This window comes from Nanorana parkeri, unplaced genomic scaffold, assembly GCF_000935625.1.
Source record: "Nanorana parkeri isolate BGI_ZX_2015 unplaced genomic scaffold, ASM93562v1 scaffold810, whole genome shotgun sequence".
Classification (NCBI taxonomy): Eukaryota; Metazoa; Chordata; class Amphibia; order Anura; family Dicroglossidae; genus Nanorana; species Nanorana parkeri.
In genome coordinates this window covers 666,674-688,921 of record NW_017307078.1, presented here as the reverse complement: position 1 = coordinate 688,921, position 22,248 = coordinate 666,674, and the positions used below count along the sequence as shown (strand labels likewise).

The 22,248-nt window shown below is 43.9% G+C and overlaps 1 protein-coding gene across 1 annotated transcript in view; it reads right to left on the bottom strand.

Annotated features, from left to right (window-relative positions):
• Positions 1 to 383: 383 nt before the first annotated feature.
• SIPA1L3 (signal induced proliferation associated 1 like 3) overlaps positions 384 to 22,248 on the bottom strand; it is a 157,521-nt gene continuing 135,656 nt past the window's right edge. The window contains exons 15-23 of the mRNA XM_018565070.1: positions 21,234 to 21,340; positions 20,781 to 21,142; positions 18,353 to 18,541; positions 16,380 to 16,545; positions 13,943 to 14,132; positions 12,663 to 12,806; positions 12,041 to 12,161; positions 3,567 to 3,648; positions 384 to 1,163 (exon numbers count right to left, since the gene is read on the bottom strand). Of these exons, the coding sequence (XP_018420572.1) occupies positions 1,014 to 1,163; positions 3,567 to 3,648; positions 12,041 to 12,161; positions 12,663 to 12,806; positions 13,943 to 14,132; positions 16,380 to 16,545; positions 18,353 to 18,541; positions 20,781 to 21,142; positions 21,234 to 21,340 (1,511 nt within the window). The 3' untranslated portion in view covers positions 384 to 1,013. The remainder of the gene's footprint in view (positions 1,164 to 3,566; positions 3,649 to 12,040; positions 12,162 to 12,662; positions 12,807 to 13,942; positions 14,133 to 16,379; positions 16,546 to 18,352; positions 18,542 to 20,780; positions 21,143 to 21,233; positions 21,341 to 22,248) is intronic.

Here is a 22,248-nt window from a genome sequence, read left to right as displayed (position 1 = left end):
GAGGGCAATTTTCCCAATGCTGATGGCTAGACAACCAGAGAACAGACAGAAGTCAGACATGGTGCTATACATTCCTCAAGACACATGTGTTATACGGCTGTTTAAAGTTCACTGATGAATTGTAAGGTGAACTTCCACTTTAATGCGGTTGTAATATGGAAAACTCCCAGCTGAGGGAATTGGAAGGTAAAAACATTTTTCTTTTCAGTCAACAATTTTGCAGTGTATCGTTTTCATATATATCGCACAATTATCGAAAAATACTTTTCTGCTTGCCTTATTCTCACCAACAGACAAGCCAGCGGCAAATGCAAATTCCAAAATTCAAGTATAAATAATATCTTTACTCCGACGTTACACAGAAATGTACAATGCTGAGAAGGAAATCAACAAGATGCAGGCAAGTTCTTCCCCATTAACAAAACAGATGGATTACTATATACATGTCATATTAACAAAATATACATGGAAATCTCTCACGCCCAGTCAGACTGGGGTCATATTAAAATAAATTTGTATGAAACCTAACTGTTCATTCAGACACCTTTTTACCCCTCCGCGTATAACATTTGCCTATACAGCTTTAAACATATATTCATATATAACATCATTTTCCAGGAGGTTTGCGGTACAGCGTTTTGCATTGCCCTTGCCTGGGAGAACGTTTTGCATAATTCCTGATGCAAGGTGTTTTATGGGAACGCAATGAGGCAAAAAATACCACTTTTTTTTTTTTTCCTTTTATAATCGCCCGTCAGGGTTGTAGTTTGTACAAATCTACAAAGCAAGAAAAAAAATGTTTCTGTACATAAAGAAATGTGTTGTTGATACAAACAAAGTGACAAAGTGTAAAATCTTGCATCCATGATAAAAATGAAGCCCCACAATGCACTGCAGGACATGTCAAGGGAGAGGCGCCCCACGTAGCTGGAGAGTGCAATGCCCAATATGTACCATTATGTCAGCGCCCTGGCACCGTGGCAGGGCCGGTCACCTCAGTAAAGACAGAGGAGTTAATGGTCCTTTTTCTCCACCGTGGTCGAAATGATTTTGGCGAATTTCCTCAGCTGCTCACTGGCTGAGTGCGATTCTGCCTGAAGCCGCTGGTTATTCTCTCGAAGATTGGCCACCTCCACCTGCAGGGCCTCTTTGTCCAGCTTCTCCTACAGACATACATGTGATGGAGAGAACGCGGGATGAAATATTACATTCGGATTAAAGCTTTTGTCACAAAATGCCTCCCATCAATAGAGGTCATCCACTGTCAGAACAAAGCAGGGCTACAGCTGCTATTATAACATGCACTGCTCACCCTTTTCCATATTTTCTTGTCCACGTGCCGTTATTTCTATTTTTTTCCAGAACAAGCTGTCCAGCCGGTGTGACAATGACAGGGGCTGGGACAGCAGTTCTTTTTAAAGGAACTTGAAAACCCAGTTGTCCAGCACAGGTTTTTAAGTATGTATATGAAGAAATATCAAATGAAACAACGTGGAATAATTTAGGGCTGCAACTAATGATTATTTTCATAATCGATTAGTTGGGCAATTATTTTTTCGATTAATCTGATAAAAAAATTACATAAATACCATCCTTAAACTGAAATACACAAATGGAGACTTACAAAGTTTACTTCAGAATAAAACGGCATGCACTATTTTTTGCAATCGAACCACACTGGAACGCACAGCATTGCGGTACTGTACGTTCCAGTGCAGGCGATCACACTGTAGATGGGCGGTGCGTTTGGGGTGCCATTGATATGAATGGCACTGCAACGCACCTCCCGCAGCAGAATTTGTCAGGCCGAAACCAAAAATGACTTTTTTCCCACCTTTTATAATTTTTTTTTTGTATTGTAAGCACATGGCGCTTGAATAGCTTCATCCAAGGAATGACAGCTGCCAGTGGCAAGATTCTGCAGATGGCAGCTGAATGAAAAAATAGCAGGTAGTGGGCTGGTGCAATAGCCAGCCTGCTATTGGCCATTTCAAATTGCAATAGCCAATAGCAGGCTGGCTATTGCACCCACCCACTGCTTGCTGTGCCCTCCTCCCAGTGTGGAGGAGAGAGATAGGAGATCCAAACAACTAATCGATAAGGAGAATCGTTGACAACGATTCTCATTATCGATTCATCGATTAGTTGGTTGCAGTCCTAAAATAATTCCATGTAATAACTACACATAGTTATTAGAATACAACATTTTTGCAACAATTGGATTTAAAACACCTTTAAGGTTGAAAATGACCTTGCAAAGACCTCTGGTCCTACAGCCTCTTGACAGTCATGGTATTAAACCTACTGAGCAGACCATGTACATAATTAAGCTCACTTTAAGGATTATGTAAAGCCCCATCATCTCAACATTTACCTGATTTGTTAACAAAATGTACAGGACAATTGTGACTGCTAGGTCTGTTACTAAGCAACTAATGGTGCAAATGTTTTCAAGAGGCTGAGGGACCTGCATTGACTGTTTTTAAGCTGGATGACAATTACATGCCAACACACGTACACTTGAAAAGAATCTGCCCTTTTCTATGGAGGAAAGGAAGCAACACTGCAGCAATCCCAGATTTTGTAACATGCTGGAAAATTGCAGTTTTCTGTGATCACTAAGGTTCATGCGTCCTCCCTCCGTGTACAGACCACCATAGGTCTGGCCTAAACTGGCAGAACATTTATTTGTTGTTTAGGATTGATAGGAATTTTTTGAAAAGGTTTAATCTCTTGTTAGCCAGGAAATTGTAAATATTGCATATGAACATTTTATATCGACCACCTGCAACTGGCATGTGGCAAGTGTGAATTACATTTTATACAGCTGGATTACTACTTTGCTCTGAATAGACCTGGATAGCAGCATATCAGAATATACATTCAGTAGAGGGACATAACCCCTCCCTCACTGCTAGCAGATAGCAGCCATATGGATATTCTCTCTGAGAAACATGCAAAACTAGTGCTGGACTTTCTTATTGGAAAACCCAGCATGCCCTGCATTCAGTATTGATCAGCAAAATATATTTTTACATATTGTGAAAAGGAAAAGAATGTAAAACATCAGTTTAAAACCTCAAATTAAGATGATACTTTCCCTTCTTAGGGGTAAAGTCCTAATCTATTAAAACAAGATAAACTCATTTGTTATTAATCAGTGACACAACATCGGCATAACCGCCTCCTGTTCAACTGCCGACAGAAGAGTCTTTTTAAGACAGGAGACCTGTCATGAGAGAAACATGGAAGCTGCCACTGCTGACATCTCCTAAAAATGTTAGTTGCCTGACTGTCATAACTTCTGATGTTTTTCCCAACTTCCAACATCTGCATTGCAGTCAGGGGGTCAGCAAAGCAGTCAAGCTACAAGCATTTTTAGAAGGAGGTCAGCAATGGCAGTCTCTGTATTTCTTTTATATGACAGATTTACTTTAATACCATATGCACCTGATTCACCAGTGTGTAACTTTCAGATCGATTGGGGTCCAAGTTAGCCATTTCCCCTATCTAAGAGACCCAACTGTTTATTACTATTGGACAGAAGCAGAAAGCTCTATTGTTACCTTCTGCAAATCAGTATGAAGTTGTTTCAGCATGACTTCCAGTTGCATAACCTTCACAGGGAGGCCTGGAACCAATTCGTCACTAGAAAGACACGAGTACAATGTTGTGAGAAAAATAAGTAACAATGTCCTTACAAAGATACAATTGGGGAAGGACATGGGCACTGGAGAGTGCAATTTCCAGATATGAAAGTTTTCCTATGATGTAACGGCATGTATTTTCTGGAATATTGGATGACCCCACTAAACGTTTTGAAAATCTGCTACACACATTTTGTGGAACTGTACGATTAGCTCAAACATCTGGAAACAAATTTTTTAACATTAATGATTGTCAAAAACTTTCTTTTTTTTTTTTTTTAAACATAACTTTTATTAAGGCTGACATAGAGAACATGATACAGTCAATAGAAAGGACATTAAAACACATCTTCACAACAATATTGCGGAATACACATAAGGTAATGTATTAAGGTACGAAACCCATATGTAAATAAAAGAAAAACGAAATAACAAGCATCACATCTTGTATGAAGCATAGGCTGACGTATAAAGCGCTGTGTAAACCCTCTAGCAGACTATATGTCTCCAAATCTCCCAGGTTTTTAAATCTGGATATGGGATAAGGGGAGGGTGGGATGGAGCAGGGAAGAGAGGAAAAGCAAGGGAGTAGAAGAAAGGAGAAAGGGAACAGAGTAGGGAGAGAAAGGAGGAAAAGAAGCCAGCTGTGAGTTGCATGGTCAACAGTACAGTGACAGCAGCTGCGGGACACCTAGTGGCAGACTCAGGAGGACATAACTGATTTATATTAATCCGAAGTTTGGAAGTCTATCCAATAAAACCAGGTCTCGGGAAACCTCTCCTCCCTATTTCCTCCAGAGCATCGGGATACAAGCCTTTGCGTCATTCAGCAGGTGTAAAAAAGATGTTTTTTGTATCGTTAAAGTGACAACGGATTCTGGTGAAACAACATCACCAAGGGCGTCCTGTTCAAGCAGAACAATTTCATTTATGACAGAAATCCAGAATTGCATCCCAAAATTTGGACAGCCGTGGACAGGACCAAAATAAGTGCAGAAGAGATCCGTCGGAAGCCTGGCACCTCCAACAAACTTTGGGACAATGGGGGTCAAACTGATGCAGCCTAGAGGGAGTCAGGTACCAACATGTAAGAAATGTATAACCAGCTTCCTGAGTTCCATTAGATATAGAGGCCTTATGAGTGAACAGAAGGATTCGATCCATTTGAGCAGAGGACAGACTACATTCAAGATCACGCTCCCAAGAGCGGAAGTATAGCGGCAAGGAACTCCCATCAGGATCCAATAAGAGCGAGTGAGCCAAGGAGAGAGTATGCCTGTGTAGTTCAGCATGTAAGCATAACTGTTCAAATGGTGTAAGAGGGCGAAATACAGTGGCATAAAGTTCAAGTGAGGTAAGATAATGTGAAAGTTGGAGGATTTGCCATGTGTCGAGAGTTGTAAATTGCTCTTGCAGCCCGGTTATGGGAAGGAACTGACCCTCCTTCTGGAAATGGAGAGCCCTAAAAGACCCTGACCTGATCAATGGCAAGAAAGAGGGCGTCGAACATCCAGGTGTAAAACCTGGTGATCCCAGAATAGGGGCAAGGAGCGCAGGGAGTGTGGATAATTTTGAGGCAATAAAGACTTTGCAAGTTGGGTCTATGAGAGGGTGCTGCGAGACCTCCTGAGGTAAACGGTCAATCAACCAGGGGAAGCCTTGCAAAGGTATCGGAGAGACAGTGGCTTCCAGAGAGACCCACAGTTTGTAGAATGAGAACACCATTCCAACAAGTGGGCCACATGAGAAGCCTCATAGTACCAGACCGGGTCCGGGAAGCCAAACTCAACACCCGATGCCGGAGGCTAGCTCTCCAATACGCCCAGAGAAATCTAAAAAAGGTCCGACGAGTTTCACAAAGAAAACGTTTGGGTAGGTCGATGGATAAGGTTTGGAACAGATAAGTCAGTCTTGGGAGGATCAGCATCTTCAAAATGCTGTTTCTTTCAAACCACGTCAAGACACCCCAATGCCAAGTAAATCCTTCTTAATGGAGGGACAAAATTTAACAATCGAGAGAGATTTGCCAAGATATTCATTCCAAGGTACCGAATATGTGAGTCCGACCACTTATAAGGAAACATTTGCGCGCAATAAAAGCTCAGTCGCAGAAGGAATAGAGACTCCTAAGGATTCAGATTTAGTAAGAATGATTTTGTACTTGAATAGTTGTCCAAAATGCTGCAAGAGGGACAGCAGGACTGGTAGGGAGATATGAGGTTGTGCAAGTAAAAACAAAAGATCGTCTGCATAAGCTGCAACTTTATGGGGCTTAAATCCAGCCAAGCATATTAGGACCTAGGCCTAAAGAAGGCAGGGTCTCATTAACAAATTGCCAATCCACCTTGTCGAAGGCCTTTTCAGCAAATTGCCAATCCACCCTATTGTAGCTTTTTTCATGAAGCAGCATGATTAACATTGATAGCTTGTATGGTGTCATCTCTCGCCTCCCTCAATGGAACAAAGCAAGTTTGGTCTGGGTGGATATTATGAGGTAGATGCGGGTGCAGTCGCATAGCCAGGACCTTTACGAAAATCTTCAAGTCAACATTCAATAAAGCTATGGGTCAATAGATCCCACATTCTGACAGGTCTTTGCCCTCCTTCGGAATAACTGTAATATGAGCAGAGAGCAAGTTCCCAGGCAGTAATCCACAGTCCAACAGAGAGTTAAAAGCATGGACCAATTGGGGGACAAGGACCTGCCGGAAGGTCTTGTAATAATGAAGGGTAAAGCCATAAGGATCGGGAGCCTTATCTGAATGCATGGAGCGCAAAACCCTGACCACCCGCTTCACCGAGATAGGTGATTCCATAGCATTCCTGTCTTCAGATGACAGCGATGGCATTTGAGAGTTCCGGAGATGCTCTTGGATCTTGGTAACTCATAAAGAGTAGTCCGTTAGGGGATCTAGCTGGGTGAAAATGATAAAGGTCCTGGTAAAACTAACTAAAAGCCGTGCCGATACCATCAGGAGGTTTATGAATAGTGCTCGTGGCGTCCTTAATCGACAGAATGTAGGTTTTAGAGAAAGAGTCTTTAAGGGCTCTGGCCAACAACTTCCCAGGTTTATTGCCATGTTCATAGTACGAACGCCTATTTATCACCAGTTGGGATTTTACCTTATGGAGAGCTAACCACAATCGCAACAGTTTAAGGTAAGCAGCCGTCGCCCCCGCCAACGTGTGCTTATGCAGGGCCTCAAGTGACTGTATTTTCTCCAACAACTCTTGTAACTGTCGAAGGTACGTCTAGCAAGTTGAATAAAGGTGACTCTTAAATAGCACTTATGATTTTCCCACAAAGTGAACGGGGACATGTCACCCGTGTCATTAAAGGTGAAAAACGAATCTATTTTAGATTGAATAAAAGGACTAAATTGGGGGAGATTGAACCCCCCACCCCCCCGCCCCCCGGACTATCAATACAGGTTTTTGGTGAGCAATAATCTTACCCAAAAAAGCCCCCATAGATGTCAGCTGACCCTCATTTGACAGATATTGATTCGCCAGGGTAACCATAGTGTCGAAGATCTTCCCCTTGACAATGAGGAGCCCACCAGAGGCATCAGCAATCATCTCCTTAACTGTCCAGAGGACCAGATGGGAGATCAGAATGCTCACCCCTTTAGCTTTCGAGGAAGGAGAGGGGGCATGATAAGACCCTGGAAATTGAAAATTAGAGAGTTTCAGAAGCTTACCAGTAGATAAATGTGTCTCCTAAAGAAAACCCACGTGTCCACAAATGCCACAGCTCCAACAGCAGCCGGGATCTCTTCTCTGGAGTATGAAGACCTCGCACATTATAGGAGGTAAAGGAGAGGTCAGCCATCTTAAATAGGTAGAGAAGAGACGACCTCTAGAGGTGACCAGAAACCAGGACAGTGGGGCCCACAGCCGGCAGGAGAACAAGAAAGCACAGAAAGGACTAAAACAGGAGGAGAGACAGAAGGAGGAGAAGAAAGGAAGGAGGAAAGAGAAAAGAAGGAGAAGGGATCAATAAGGAAGGAAAGGGAGGAGAAGGGGGGGAGTGAAAGGAAGAGAGGGGGGAAAAAAAACTAAGTGAGACACAAAACACGTCAACAGTCTAGGGTCACCAGGCGCCCCCCAACAAAGCCCAGATGGAGACCCAAAGGAAAGGCGCCAGGCCATCCCAGACTAACCTACTTCGGGCAGTGAGAGGCTACATGAGATGCCAGGCAACCAGCTGAACGAGACCAGTAATAAATAAGCAAACTAACAGGAAACATCACACAGCATGTAAGATGCATAGATAAGTGTAAACCCGTAATACAGTGGATAAAAAAACATCATAATACATACAGCTATATAAAAAAATCATAGCAAAATGGATAACTTGCAATGAAAGAAAACTGAAAAAAATGGAGCAGATGGCGGGTCAATAAAAAAAACATACCACCGCCCTGCTGCTCCAAGTGTAGACCATAGTCCCACGGAATCCTGGAAACATTTAGAGGTAGGAGCCATGGCAAGGGCGTAGAGCTAGAACGTGGAAGGGCAAGAACAACACGGCAATGGTGCAGTCCTGTAGCAAACGTATAGTTTTCGGAAAGCCTGTGGAACCGAAAAGCCCACTAAGGGGATCCAACACGAAACACGGCAGCCCACCAGGCCACCGCAAAGAGGCCCAAAGCAGGTACTGGGACATCCGACCCGCAGACATGAAATTAAGAAAAGGAGAGGAGCATCACAGGTCTGCGGCAGCATCCACAGGTGGGTCATCGGGAACACTGACCTCAACGACGTCCCCTCAGTGATCTAGAACAGCAGGAAACACGTTGGGGGAGAGACAGAGGAGGCCCAATCTCCAACCAGTCCTGAATAGGAAGAGGATGCACCGCTAGAAACTGAAAGGCAGCTGGAAGTTGGGATGGATATTGCAGGTGGAAGGCAGCTTCCTGCAGCTTGATAAGCAGGGCGAAGGGATGACCCCCATTTGTATGATCCACCTTTAAGTTTGTTCCAGCAAAAGTTTACGGCAATAACGCATGTAAAGGCCAGGTAAGAGGGTAACCTGCATGCTGTCCATCTCAAGGAAGCCTTTAGACCATGCAGCACGCATGATTTGACCTTGTAAAGTGAACTCGACAGAGCACATCCCGTGTTCTCAGCGGGCCAGGTGGCACTGAGGCAAGAGTCCTATGCACTCTGTCAATTTCGAAGTCTGTAGAAGCGGGTCTATTCAGATAAGCATTCAGGATCCGGACCACTACATCATGTAAGTCTGCCAGAGTAGCAGACTCCGGGACCCCTCTAACCTTAATGTTGTTACACTGGCTGCAGTTTTCAATGTCATCCAGCTGTAAAAAAACGTTGCGCCATCAAAGCCTGGGTTGATTCCAGGATAGCGAGCCAATCCTGGACGGCCATCTGAGACTGCTCCTGAACACCCACTCTGGCAGTAGTTTGTGTGAGGTCAGAGAGCAGTTCTTCTATCTCTCCATGAAGCGCGGCTTCCAGGTGGTCGGTGTGCACATCAAGGTCCTGTATACTCGGCAAGGCACTGAGGATCGCCCGCAGCCCGTGTGTCTCCAAGGCCAGGGCACCCACAGCCATGGTGGTCAGGGACAACTCGGGCAGCACAGCCGGTTGACAAACCACCTAAGAAGTCAGAACAGCCTCTGGAGATTCAGGTGAGCGGCTGGACTAGAGCAGCGCTGGCAACGACACAGACCGGGGAGCCGGATTCACAGGCAGGGATGTCGGAGAAGCAAGATGGCGATCAGTAGGCCGTGTGGAGTCAGTGGACGGCACAATGTCAGAGCCCCCAAAAAAGGCGCGCAGCGAGCCAGCGGAGGATCATGGTGGTTTCCGCCTGGATTTAGATTTCCCTATGCATGGGCTCAGGTAATGAAAAAACGTCTTGGAAAGCAGAAGAGATGATCACCCGGCACTGCTCGTGTAAAAGGTGTCTTCACTGTGCCATAGCCAAGCCACGCCCCCCGCCAAAAACTTTTAAACCCAGAGCATCAACTTTGTGTACCATAACTCTATAGTTTATCTTCTCAGACCTTACATATACTATATCATTCTTGGAAAGTGGAATCAAAATCATTTGTGGAAGGTGAAGGATCGTCCATGTGATTATCTTAAGGCCTTCATGGTAATGGTGTAAGAAAAAAAAAAAGACACAAGTGTTTATCAAAATGCAAGGATCACGCAGCAATAAATGCAGACTACAACATTTATGGGCTAAAATGCACCACTACATCTAGGATAGAGTAAAATGGTCATACATACACCAAAGCTTCCACTGCCCATGTCCTTTCACACCCATCAGAACTCTGATCCTACAATACTGGTTCCAGAACCAAAATGGAGGTGGACGTTGCACACATCTCAAATTCTTTGCCAATGCCCCAAGAGCTAAAAAGCATATTTTGACACTTTCTAGCAGGATCAAGAGCTTGCCCTCACCTCCAAATACTTTTACATTGACCGGTAAGGGAGCCTATTGAAGGGTCAACTATTGATACTGCTGGGTGGTATTAAACATTTCCATTATAGCTTCCTTGAATTCAGGGTCCCCAGCACTCAAAGGGACCTTCAAATGTTAGTTCTGGGGACAGTTTAATGAGGTCACAGTTCTGACATTTGTGCTTTAAATATGGAAAAATGCCACAGACTCAAATTGAACAACAAGAGCAGGGCTCGACAAATTTTCTTTGAATCCAGGAGCCAGCTAAAAAAGTTAGGGGCCTGGTTTATTTTGCGGGGGCGTTTCGCACCCGCGGGGGGACTTTAATTTTATTCTTTGGCATTTTTAATTTGATTTAACTTTATTTTTTTTTAAACTTTATTCGCATGCAGGTGGTGGGGGCAGGGTTAGTTTTAATTTTAATTTGTATTTATTTTAATATTTCAATTTTTTAAAATCTTTTATCACTTTAGTTTTTTTTTATCACTTTTTTTAATTTTTTCACTTTATTTTATTGATATCACACAGGGACTAACAAGCCCCTATGTGATATAATTCAGAGGTGCCGGTCTCTCTTTATGAAGCCTGCCCTCCAGTACAGAAAATCCAGCACAGCATTGTGATAGATCTTCTGTACAGCTCCACATGTGACAGCTAACAGGGGAAGGCTGTTTACTGAGGTCCCCCAGAAGAGTGGGGGAGCTCGGAAACAACGGCGGTGAGGGGGCGACTGAACCATGGAGGTGAGGCCAGACGAGCCGGCTGCTATACTTAACGAGCGCCGGCTTTCCACGCTTTACATTTAGCCCTGTGTGCCCAAAGCCGGGCTAAATGTAGAAAAGAACCAGCCGCCCGGCGCCTGGAACTGCATGCCCCGGGCTGTAGAAGAAAGGTGCGGTGAACAGGCTGACAAAAGCTCAGGCGTCAGGACGCAATTTCTAATCGCGACCTGGCGCCTGGGATTTGTCGAACCCTGACTTAGGGGCATATTTATAAACCAGTGAACGTGACTTTCACCAAATATCCACTGGTGATGAATCACACACTGTCATTAAAAGCACATGAACCTGGAAGAATCACCTGCAGTGAGTGTTTAATGGTCAGATTCACTGCTTACATAAATATGCCCCTTTGTACTTATCTGTCCCAACACCTGCGCCCTGGATCTTTGCGCTCTTGCAGAACTATGGCAGAACCTTCAGCATCTGATACTGTCCCTGAGACACAGTGGCGATGTAGCATCCGAAAGCGCTAGATGCAGAAGATTCTGCCTGTGGCCGCAGCTCTGCAAGAAAAGGAAGATTCGATGCGTGGGCATCAGGACAGGCAAATATTAACAGTGTTCGTCTGCATGGTTCTCTTTTCTTAATTTTTATTTTTGAGACACGAGTTGCTTTTAAAAAGATATGTAAAGCACGGCCATCGCGCCTTAAGCATGATTGATTACCGCATTTGTTAACAAAATGTACAGGACAATTGTGACTGCTAGGTCTGTTACTAAGCAACTAATGGTGTGAAATGATAGTTCTGCCTTTCATTGAGAGACTACAGGACCTGCCTTGGCTTTTTAAGCTGGATGACAATTAAATGCCACCACATGTGCAGTGAATAGAACCTACTCTTTTCTATGGAGGAAAGGAAACGACATTGCAACAATCATAGATGTTCTAACATGCTAGAATATCTCAGTTTCCTGAGATAACTAAGGTTTCTCACATCCCTCATCCATATCACCACAGGCCTTGCCTGGAGTGATAGAACATTTATTTATGGTTAAGAAATTTCAAGTTCAAGGAATCTTTTTGAAAATATGAGCCATTCATACAGTAGGTGTATCCCACTGTAATTGGTATCGGCGAGTACTTGAAAAAAAAGTATCGGTACTCGGCCTTAAAAAAGTGGTATCGGTGCATCCCTACACTAAAACACAAGCTCGGCTGCTGTTTCATAGTACCTGGAGGTGGGGGTGCTTCGTGGCGTGTGCTGCCTCTCCAGGCTGAGGTGTGCAGTGCCTCCGCTCTGTACTGGACTCAGGGCAACTTCATTCAGGGAGAACAGTGAGGCAGCTCTCTGCACTGCAAGAGAAAACAATGTGTTAATAGTACACTGGCACAGGAAACACACACATTTTGTTACAAATATCTTTCAGTTCACACCTACCAGTAAGGGGACTTGCTCTCAAAAGCCAGAGTAAATTGAAAACGTAAGGCCATCTATAGTCCCCCCCCCCCCCCCCATATACAGCCCTGGAAGAAAGTACAGATGAGACAATTCTTCCCATCATAAATGTGGTCCATTCTAGCGAATATTCAGGTGAAAACCAATGAAATATCTAGGTAGTGGCTATGAGTGACGTCATCATTATAACTTGACAATGCTTCGAGGAAACAACCAAACTGGACTTATTTCACAGTGCAAAGTGCAGCCAGCCACAAAAAAAACAATGAAATGTCACTGTCTCTTGCCTAGAATAAACCGAAATATGATTGGCTGCTATTTTACACTATTGCGTAAAGTGTATTCGTCTGAAAAAGGAAGCAGACCTATTAATCTGCATCTGCAATCTGCATATTTACCTTCAAAGGCCTTGGCTGCACAGACTAGACTAGACCATTCCAGTCCAGCTGCAGTGTCTGGCAGTGGCATCATTCCTGGGTCCATATGTCTGGAGTTGGAATCCCGGATCTCAGAGAGTGACAGCTCAGAGGAAGAGATGGTGGCTGCAAAGAACAGACATCGACGGCACTTATTTCAGAGTGGCATTTATTTATACCGTCTACTTATCTCTACTGCATCCTTCACACAAGTGTTAGCACTAGAGATAACAGCATGATATGTGCTGATGTGTGAGATCCCAATTTTACCTACTGCAGGTGACAATTAGTTCACTGAAAGTTACAGACACCTCTTGTCGGATATATTACAGGAAAGGAATTGAAACCTTCTGTTATATGTGTATTTTAAAACAAGCATCCAGGGCCATGAAACGTTATATTTTTATACAAGTAAACATGTCATGAGAGGAATATAGAACCTGGCATTGCTGTCCTCATCTGGAAATGCTAGTTGCTTGGCTTTTATTCTAATGTGCCGGCTTAAAGTGACATTAAAGTCTATTCCCCCCCCCCCAATCCTGCTGTAGAGATTTGCCATAAATGATGCCTCTTGATCCAATCATCTTCTTTTCAGTAGTTTCAGCAGTCCCTCAAGTGCTGGTCTCTGATCCAGCGCTGACTGCTTGTCTTCTGTGTCCCACGGTGTCTGTGCATGTACCTGCTGCCAGCCTGCTTACATTGGCTTACCCTGTGTCTCTCCTTCTCTCCCGGCCAAAGATCTCTACTGCGCATGCGCCCGCCCGAGAATCTTCAGATCTTCATACGGGAGCATGCGGCGAAGACACAGATGAGTTATTAACTCTTTTGGTAACTTTTCTTTTTATGTTTTTGCATATATCTACTGCTTGCTATCAGTACATATATGCAAAAAAATGGAAGGTTTAAATGTCCTTTAAATAGTTTCACTGACCTGGTACAAGTAGATCAAAAAAGTAAGAAAGCCTTATATGAATACTTGCACTGGATCAGTCACAATATGGAAATAGAAGGATATTGCACTGATCCAATCAATGAGTACAGAAAGTTTGGAGTTTATACAATACCCTTTATTGGCTAGCTTTAGTTATTAAAGACATAAAGAGCAATGCCGCACAGAAACCTATGAGATTGTATTTTACAGTCAGATCAGCTATAGGTTTCTGATGGGTTACCACATCTGGTTATTATCTCTGCATTATGCTCATGGAATATGTCCCAAATATGTGTACAATAAAATAGCTCAAAAGTGCAGCAAATGTTACCAGATTTCTCGGGCATGTTGGACTGGTGCTGGCGGCGGACAGGAAGGGTACAGGTTGGGTAGACGCTGGAGAAAAAGCCATCGTTGCCCATTGAGGAGTCCACTCCTGAAGAGCAGGCAAATCCGGCGTCTCTGCGGCCACTGCACAGGCTCTCATCAGACAGCGTTCTGTGTAAGGTCTTCTGTGGTGACTGGAGGAAACAAGGAACAGATTACACATTCTGAAAAGCATTACACTAGTGCAGAGATGAAAAGGGGCTGAGATTTCCACATGTCCAAATGAAATCCTTCACAGAGTCAGAGGCAAAACCGAGGTTAGAGACCTGGAACCTGGGTAAAGCCTGAGGAATCTGCAAAGGTTCTATAAAATAAAGACTAAAGCTGGCCATACATTGTTCAAATTTTGTCTGAGTCCTGCCGACTTGGCTAAAATTCAAGCAGTGTGTGGCCCTGCCAGCACTACTCCATTCGACAAAAGTCAAATTTTTTAATTGAGTCCCTGTTCACACCTAGGCGTTTTGACACTCAAAGCCAAGTGCGACAAAACTCTCAACACAAGAAATCCTATTCATTTCTCTGGCCCGTGTTCAAACGCGAGAGTTTTGTCGCAAGTTGTAAAACGCTGTATGGTGGAAAAGGGGCAAGAGCTTTTTTCGGACGCGTTTACAGATTACAGCGCGTTTGGCTGCATAGACTTCAATGGAAGTCCATGAAAATGCACGACATAAGCGGTTTGCGCATTTTGTGGGCATGTTTGCTCATTCCCAGCAATGGTACGCCTCAAAACGTGCTCTATGCGCGAAAACACTGACACCTAGGTGTGAACAGAGAGTGAATGTTTGTGTATTCTCACAGTGGCATGTGCTGGCTGTCAGGATACAATAGCCGGCAGAGAAGATTCCTCTATCCAGCTGAGTGTATGGCCCCCTTTAGGAAACAAAGTGGATAACAGAGTATAGCACAGTTACCTTGGTCCCTAGATAGTAGTAACCCGTTTCTGGTCTGCGAGACTGCCTTTTAGCAGTGATGTAGTGTAGTAGGAGCCAGAAAGGACATACATAAATCAAGGCATGACCATAAAACGGATCAAAAAGGTTACATTTTCTAAGATATGAATTGCACCATCTGCCTCTTGACGTGGCTAGATGTAACCATGTAAGCGATCTATTAGAGAATGACAGCTGTGCTCCCCTGAGCAGTGACACTAGTGGACCCAACCATCAATCAGAGCCAGCTAATCTAAACAGAAATCTACCAAGAGAGAAACAAGATGCTTGTCACTGAAATGAAAAATGCTAGATGCCTGGCTGTGGTTCTTCAATACTTTCACTTACTGAGAAAAAGTACACAGATAAGGATTTTTGACATGACACAGAAAATACTGAAACTAGTAAATCAGAATGAAAGCCAGGTAACTAGAATTTTCAGAACGCAGCCAGCAATGAAAGCCCCTGCATTGCTTTTCTACATTCATTCAAAGCATTTACAAAAGTAACCCTTGTAGCGGGGCGACCTCCGCATTGCAAGGGTTAACTGCTCGTTGTTTTTTCTCTTGGATCTAAAATAAAGAAGTTATACTCACCTGAGCCTCGATCCTGCGGCAGAGGCTGCCCACTTCTTTCTCTCCCTTCACTCTGCCGGTGAAATGCCCCTCAGGGTCCTCACTAGGGCTGCAACAACTAATCGACATAATCGATTATAATCGATTATGAAAATAATCGTTAGCTGCAGCTCTAGTCCTCACGTCCAATACACTGTATTAGATGTGATGACTCACGGATCCTTACATCACCGGAGCGGAGTGGAACAGAGACTGCATGGACTGGGCTAGGAGCCAAGCAGGATAGAGGATCAGGTCAGTAAACCTTTTTTTAATTTTAGACCCTAGACTAAAATGAGCAGTTGACTCTTGCAGTGCAGGGGTAGCCCCACTTCAAGGGTTAATTTTTTAACTGCCTGGAGTTCTCCTTTAATGCTGAATTTAATGTATAATTGGAAAAAAAGACTATTTATTCAATAAAAATAAATGTATTTTACATATGGCTATTATAAGTGCCTGTTTCCATCTTTGTTATAAGCCTGCCACAAACCGGACTCTGGAAATTAAAAAGGCCGCACTGCGATCCAGGTACCGGTGAACCGCATTGCACAGTGCAGTTATATCTAACACTGGACATTTGCTGACAGGCAGAGGGAGAAGAGTGATGACGTCATATGTGTGCTGAAGCCTCTTTACTGTCCAGTTCCTGGGACTGGGGAAGGGCAGTGACCAAGCTGTGCTACTTAACTAGAGGGATAAGGCAGGCCAAGGGTATGGCTATGCTGTCTGGCAGTGGTGCATGGATCACAAGGATGGCTCAGCATTAGTGAAAATATTTTTGTAAATAGGATATATCTATATATATATATATCTATATTAGGTAAACTCTGTGTCTCACCATGCGTTCCTGCTCCTGCTCTGGCCCCGGATTATCCATAATAATCAGTCTTTTCAGATCATCCTCAATGGTGGACTTGTAATTCTTCCGAGGTGATCGTAGATCTCGCAGGGAAGCCCGAAGCCTGGGTTGACCAAATACATTCTTTGTGTTCATATCAACTTGTCTGAAACAGAGACAAAGCAGAGTATTGAGACTCGAATCACAGAAATTGCTGATGTTTTCTGCCAAATACATGCTAAAAAAACAAACAAAAAAACCCCACAAATGAAAGAACAAAAGTGTTTACTATACAGTGCTATATACCAGCTGTTCAGCTCATATTTACAAACAGCAGATGTTCCTGTAATCCTCCCTTTTCAACACATTGCCATTACTGTTGACCTACATTCTTCTTCCACACACACACACACACACACACACACACACACACACCAAGCTCCAGCCCTGTATAATTGTGTAACGCCGGCCATATACACAGCAATATTCAGGCAACTTCAAACAGCTTTCCATCGCAACACTGAATGGATCAGGGTGACCCACCACCACCAGTTTCAAAACCCTGTAACAATCAGAGGTTGTTGGTAGGTTTTATTTGACCCGTTAAATTGTTTTTGTGATGGAAATTGCTTGAAAACAGACGTCTATATCCAGAAACACCGAACCAGAACACAAGACGCTGCTTAAGGTTGAAAAGAGATTGTTTCTTAAAACACATTAGGTCTGTGGTATATCCAGGTGAACCACATATGTCTGAAAATGTGACCTTACATCTTTCCCTTTCTTTCCTTTAAGAGATGTATAGAAATCATCAAGGGCCCCGCCAGATGAAATTTCCTTCTATTTCCTGATAAAGTTATCTACTAATACATGGCTCTGTGTACACAGAGTCCTATCAAAAGGAATTACCCCCCCCCCCCCAGCATCCCTATAGATGTGATGCTTTCCTCAGAAAACAATGCAGTCTCACTCCTCCCCTTTGACATATATTTGTTTAGTACATGCTTTCAGACACTTCCCAAAAGGCATGTATTTTATAGCGATCAGTATTAAAGTGGACCCTTACCCCCTTTGGCTAAAAATCGCATCAGCATGGAGCTCTGTATGCTGATATGAAATCTTACATTTATTAGCTAAACATATTTTTCTTTTATTTACCATTTCTTTTTTTCCACTTCCTGGCTCTCTTTGGCACAAATAATGTAATCGTGCGCAAGCAAGTTTACATCAGCAGAGCATTGCTGGGAAATCTTATCTGTAATCTCAAGAGGAGGGAAAGGCATTTTCCTCCCCGGAGATGATGTGCGTGGTCACATGTCCTATTCACATGTGCCAGAGATCCAGGAAGTAAAGGGAGATTGATTATTTTGCCCTTAGTGAAAATGGCCACCGTGAGAAGACTGGGGAAGAAAAGAGAAATAAGGTTTGCAAAGAATACAAAGCCGGCAATTATCTAGAAGTATGTGATTGTAGATTGTCATCACTAAACATTTCTAAAGGTGTGTTTGTTGTCATTTTGAAGATATGGGTAAAGATCCTTTATAGGCTTCCAGCAATGAGTCAGCCAGGAATGAGAACAAACCTAACAGTCAATCTGTATTAAAAAGGCACAGATATTCTTTACCAGTGATACTGCAGATAGGATAAGCCCGAACAAACATTTTCATAGGTAACAAAGTCTATTCTTCCCCACAGCTGGCAGCTTATTCTCTTCTGTATAATAATGACTGTATAAAACTTTGTGTACATTTAGCTAGGGAAGGGTAGTTTATAAAAAGATGTTATTCTGGAAAAATGCCACGATATCGCTCAGTTATTGCTAATTTGGGGATGAGATCTATCTTTTCTGCCCACTCTCACTAGATTTATGTTTTTTATATTTAAAGTCTCATAGGCCCTGAGAATTTCAATCCGTCTAGGTTTTAGGGATCAGTATTATCTGGTGGTATATTAGAGAAGGGGAAAGCGCTTACTTTTTGGGATCAGTAAACGTGGTTGGTCTTTTTGGTGTTTCCTCTGGCTTCTTCCAGCCAGCCGGGATCTTATTCCTCACATTCTGTCGGGAGAAAAAGGATTTGGGCACAGAGCTGGATAGCTGGAAGGAGCTCGACTGGGACATCGGCTGGTTCCGGGAAATGTCTGGGGTCTTAAACGCGTTGGATCTATTGGCCGAAAGAATAAGGGTGAGAATAATTAACTTCAACTAAATCTTAAAAATGTTGCAGATTCTTCCCCTTACTAAGTAGGAACATGTCTGTACTTCAGCCATGCCTCCTGCCAGTAGGAATAACAGTTCATGTATCATTGCCCAACATATGGCTGGACCACTTTTTTTTCCAGAACTGCATACTGCACAACATTGGATCTGACTTTCTCAAAGAGACCTGATCTCCCCTGTATTGAACACTACACAAGCTCCCACCTGATCAAACATGGTCCCGCCTCCCTTAAACTACACAGCACATGATCCCTCCTGCCTTCGGCTGCGCAGCACATAATCCCGCCTACCTTCAGCTGCGCAGCACATGATCCCGCCTGCCTTCGGCTGCGCAGCACATGATCCCACCTGCCTTTGGCTGCGCAGCACATGATCCCGCCTGCCTTCGGCTGGGCAACACAGGATCCCGCCTGCCTTCAGCTGGGCAACACAGGATCCCGCCTGCCTTCAGCTGGGCAACACACGATCCTGCCTGCCTTCAGCTGGGCAACACACAATCTCGCCTGCCTTCAGCTGGGCAACACAGGATCCCGCCTGCCTTCAGCTGGGCAAAACAGGATCCCGCCTGCCTTCAGCTGGGCAACACACAATCTCACCTGCCTTCAGCTGGGCAAAACAGGATCCCGCCTGCCTTCAGCTGGGCAACACACGATCCTGCCTGCCTTCAGCTGGGCAACACAGGATCTCGCCTGCCTTCAGCTGGGCAACACAGGATCTCACCTGCCTTCAGCTGGGCAACACAGGATCTCGCCTGCCTTCAGATGGGCAACACAGGATCTCGCCTGCCTTCAGCTGGGCAACACACGATCTCGCCTGCCTTCAGCTGGGCAACACATGATCCGGCAATGCCTGCCTTCAATTGCATAACAAATGACCCCGCCTGCCTTCAATTGCATAACAAATGACCCTACCTACCTAAGTTTGTGGCAAACTCTTACAGCCAGGCCACACTTGGGATCTTTGCTAAAACTCTCCATCTAAAGGGTCACTACACAGGGCTCAGAAATACTCGCCTGTTTCTAGCATTTTGCTCCCTTGTTGGCCAGATGGGGGAGACTTCGCTTGGCTGGAGAAGGAGATTCCACAGTGTTTCTGGCCAGCAAGGGAGTAACACATTGGAAAAGGGTGAGAATTTATCTCTGCCCTTTCTAAGGATTCTGATGCTGGCAAGTCTGCAAGTAAGCCATAGCCCTTAAAGTTGATCCAATTGCAAAAGTGAAGATTTGCTATGTTATTGTGTTGATTGTACTAAAAGGATGCACATACTTGTATTCCTTCTGAAAACTAGCAGTGCACTTCTTTGTGCCTAAAGCCTCATAACTGTATGTCTGCAGAACGAGATCATCCAAGGCACTGTAACATTGACTGCTATTCTCATGTGATTCGGAGTGAGAGATGTCATTGTTCTTGCTGGAGAGAAAAGCTGTATCAGAGGACTTTCAATGCAAGTTTATTCTGTGGATCTGTGCTTTCTACATCTCTCCTACTGGTTATTGATCATTACCCTACCAGTCATCAGATCACCATTCCTCAAGGGGGAAGCTCTGGCATAAGGAAGCAAAGTCCTGTTCCTTTACCAAGATGGCTTCCTCCACACAGAGCAGAACAAGGCATGGGGGAGGGAGGGGCCTTAGACAAAACTGGTGAATAGCCCTCTGCTTGCCTTTTTGCACATAGATTCTACAGTACAAGAGAGGTCAGGCATCATTGCTGTACTATACAAAATGTGACTCTCTCTCTCCCCCGCCCCCCATCATGAATAACAAACACACACAAACATACAGGACAGAACCTCTTCCACACTCTATGCAATATGGCTTATTCATTTCTGCTGTTTGCCAATTAAATATGTAAGATTAAAGACAGACTTCCCAGCTTCTATCAATACATAGCATGTAATATCTTCCCAGCACTAAACTGGAAGAAACAGTTCAGCACAATACAATATCAGATATTATGTAACTCTGCACAAACCACATCTAATCACCGTCACTTACACTCCCTCCGATCAATATTTAACATTTCTGACTACACTAGACTGATCACAAATTGGACACAATATGAAAGCTTTCAGATGCCATTAGCTGAATAAATGATATCACACAGAGATAATAATGTGATTGATTTCAGGCATAATTTGCACCATGGTGCTGTTTACATAATATACTAAATTTGGCCATTACCTTGACTGGTTTAAGGCCTCTCCCGGTCCGTTCCCAGGAGGGTACATTTTGGGCCGATGGCCTTTTCCGGAGGACAACTGCTCTTTCCTCTTTTCCCGGGAGCCGTCATGCATGCCAGGATAGGTAGAACATGCCATGGGTTTTGGCAGTTTATCGCGCCGAGGCTGATGGTTTAGATTAGAGTGGAGGAAGTTAGGCAGGGAGGTGTCAATGCCACTGTCGTTGGAATTGCCTTTAGATAGGGGCTCCAAGTCTACATTGGGCTGCTCCTGAGGGTCAAACCAACGCTCATCGCTCTGGTTACTGGAGGCGGTGCTGGACAAAGTGTTACTGCTAGAGTGACTGGAGTATTGGGTCTCCCCCTGTTTGGTGGACAGAACAAAGGGAGCAATGAATTACCCAAATTACTTTACATTGCATATCAACACATGTAGAATCTTCAATCTCACTCACCCTAGAATGCCTGTGCGGAGAATTCTTGCCAGCCAGTTCCTGTCTGTTTGGTCTCTTGTTCACATTGGATGCCACTCGGGTCTGTGATGGGATGTGCCAGAGAGGCTCTGAAAAGACAAATGCTGTCGTCATGCACACGTAGCAGCCATCAGTGACTGCTACTGTAATATTCAGTCTTAAATTATACTGATGATCTCTTCAGCTTACAATGTCCTTCTGTAGATGCCTCTCAGGAAAGTTAAAACATGGTTCAAGCTAATCAAACCCGTTACAATCCTCTTAAAGTGGAGTTTCAGTTTAAATCAACTAAATACTTCAAAACAAAAAGGTGCCTTTAAAAAGCAGCCACAGCCCGAGTAGAAAACCCTGTCCCCTGCCACCATGCTACAGAGGACTCCTGATCCCTGTGTGGAAGCCGTGGTCTATCTCTCTGAAGAGGTCCAAAACACCCCCTGAGTCAGAGCCAAGGTTCTCAAAACATCAGGAGGCATGAGATTTTCTGATTGGCAAGCTAAAGTTCTAATGTAGAGAAAGTGCTGGATGCAAACACATAGTTTGGTCATTTCCAAATACTTACACTGATTGCATTTAATGATGTAATAATGATGAGCCTTTAGGGAGGAATGGGCTACCTCCTGGTGACATGCACCCAATTCATCCATTGCTATATATGTTCCAAGATGGAGGCTCTCATAGATTAGAGTTAGGGCCACACCACACAGAGGGACCTTGATGAGGCAGTGTGGCTTCCACATATTTTGCAAAAGTTGTGCAACTAAAACCTCTGTTTTTAACCCTAATAGTTAGACTATTAGGTAGTAATAGGTAGTTTTTTTGCAGGGTGGCTGGTGAGTGTGCTGGGAAATGTTTCCTTAAGTGCTGAAAGTTAGGCTATTTCCCATTACTTACACTGATAAATGCATTTAATGATGTGATAATGATTACAGAGCTCCATTAATTGGTGTATTTTTATCTGCCTAAAGCTTTAAATCATTTACATTGTTCTTTAAGGACA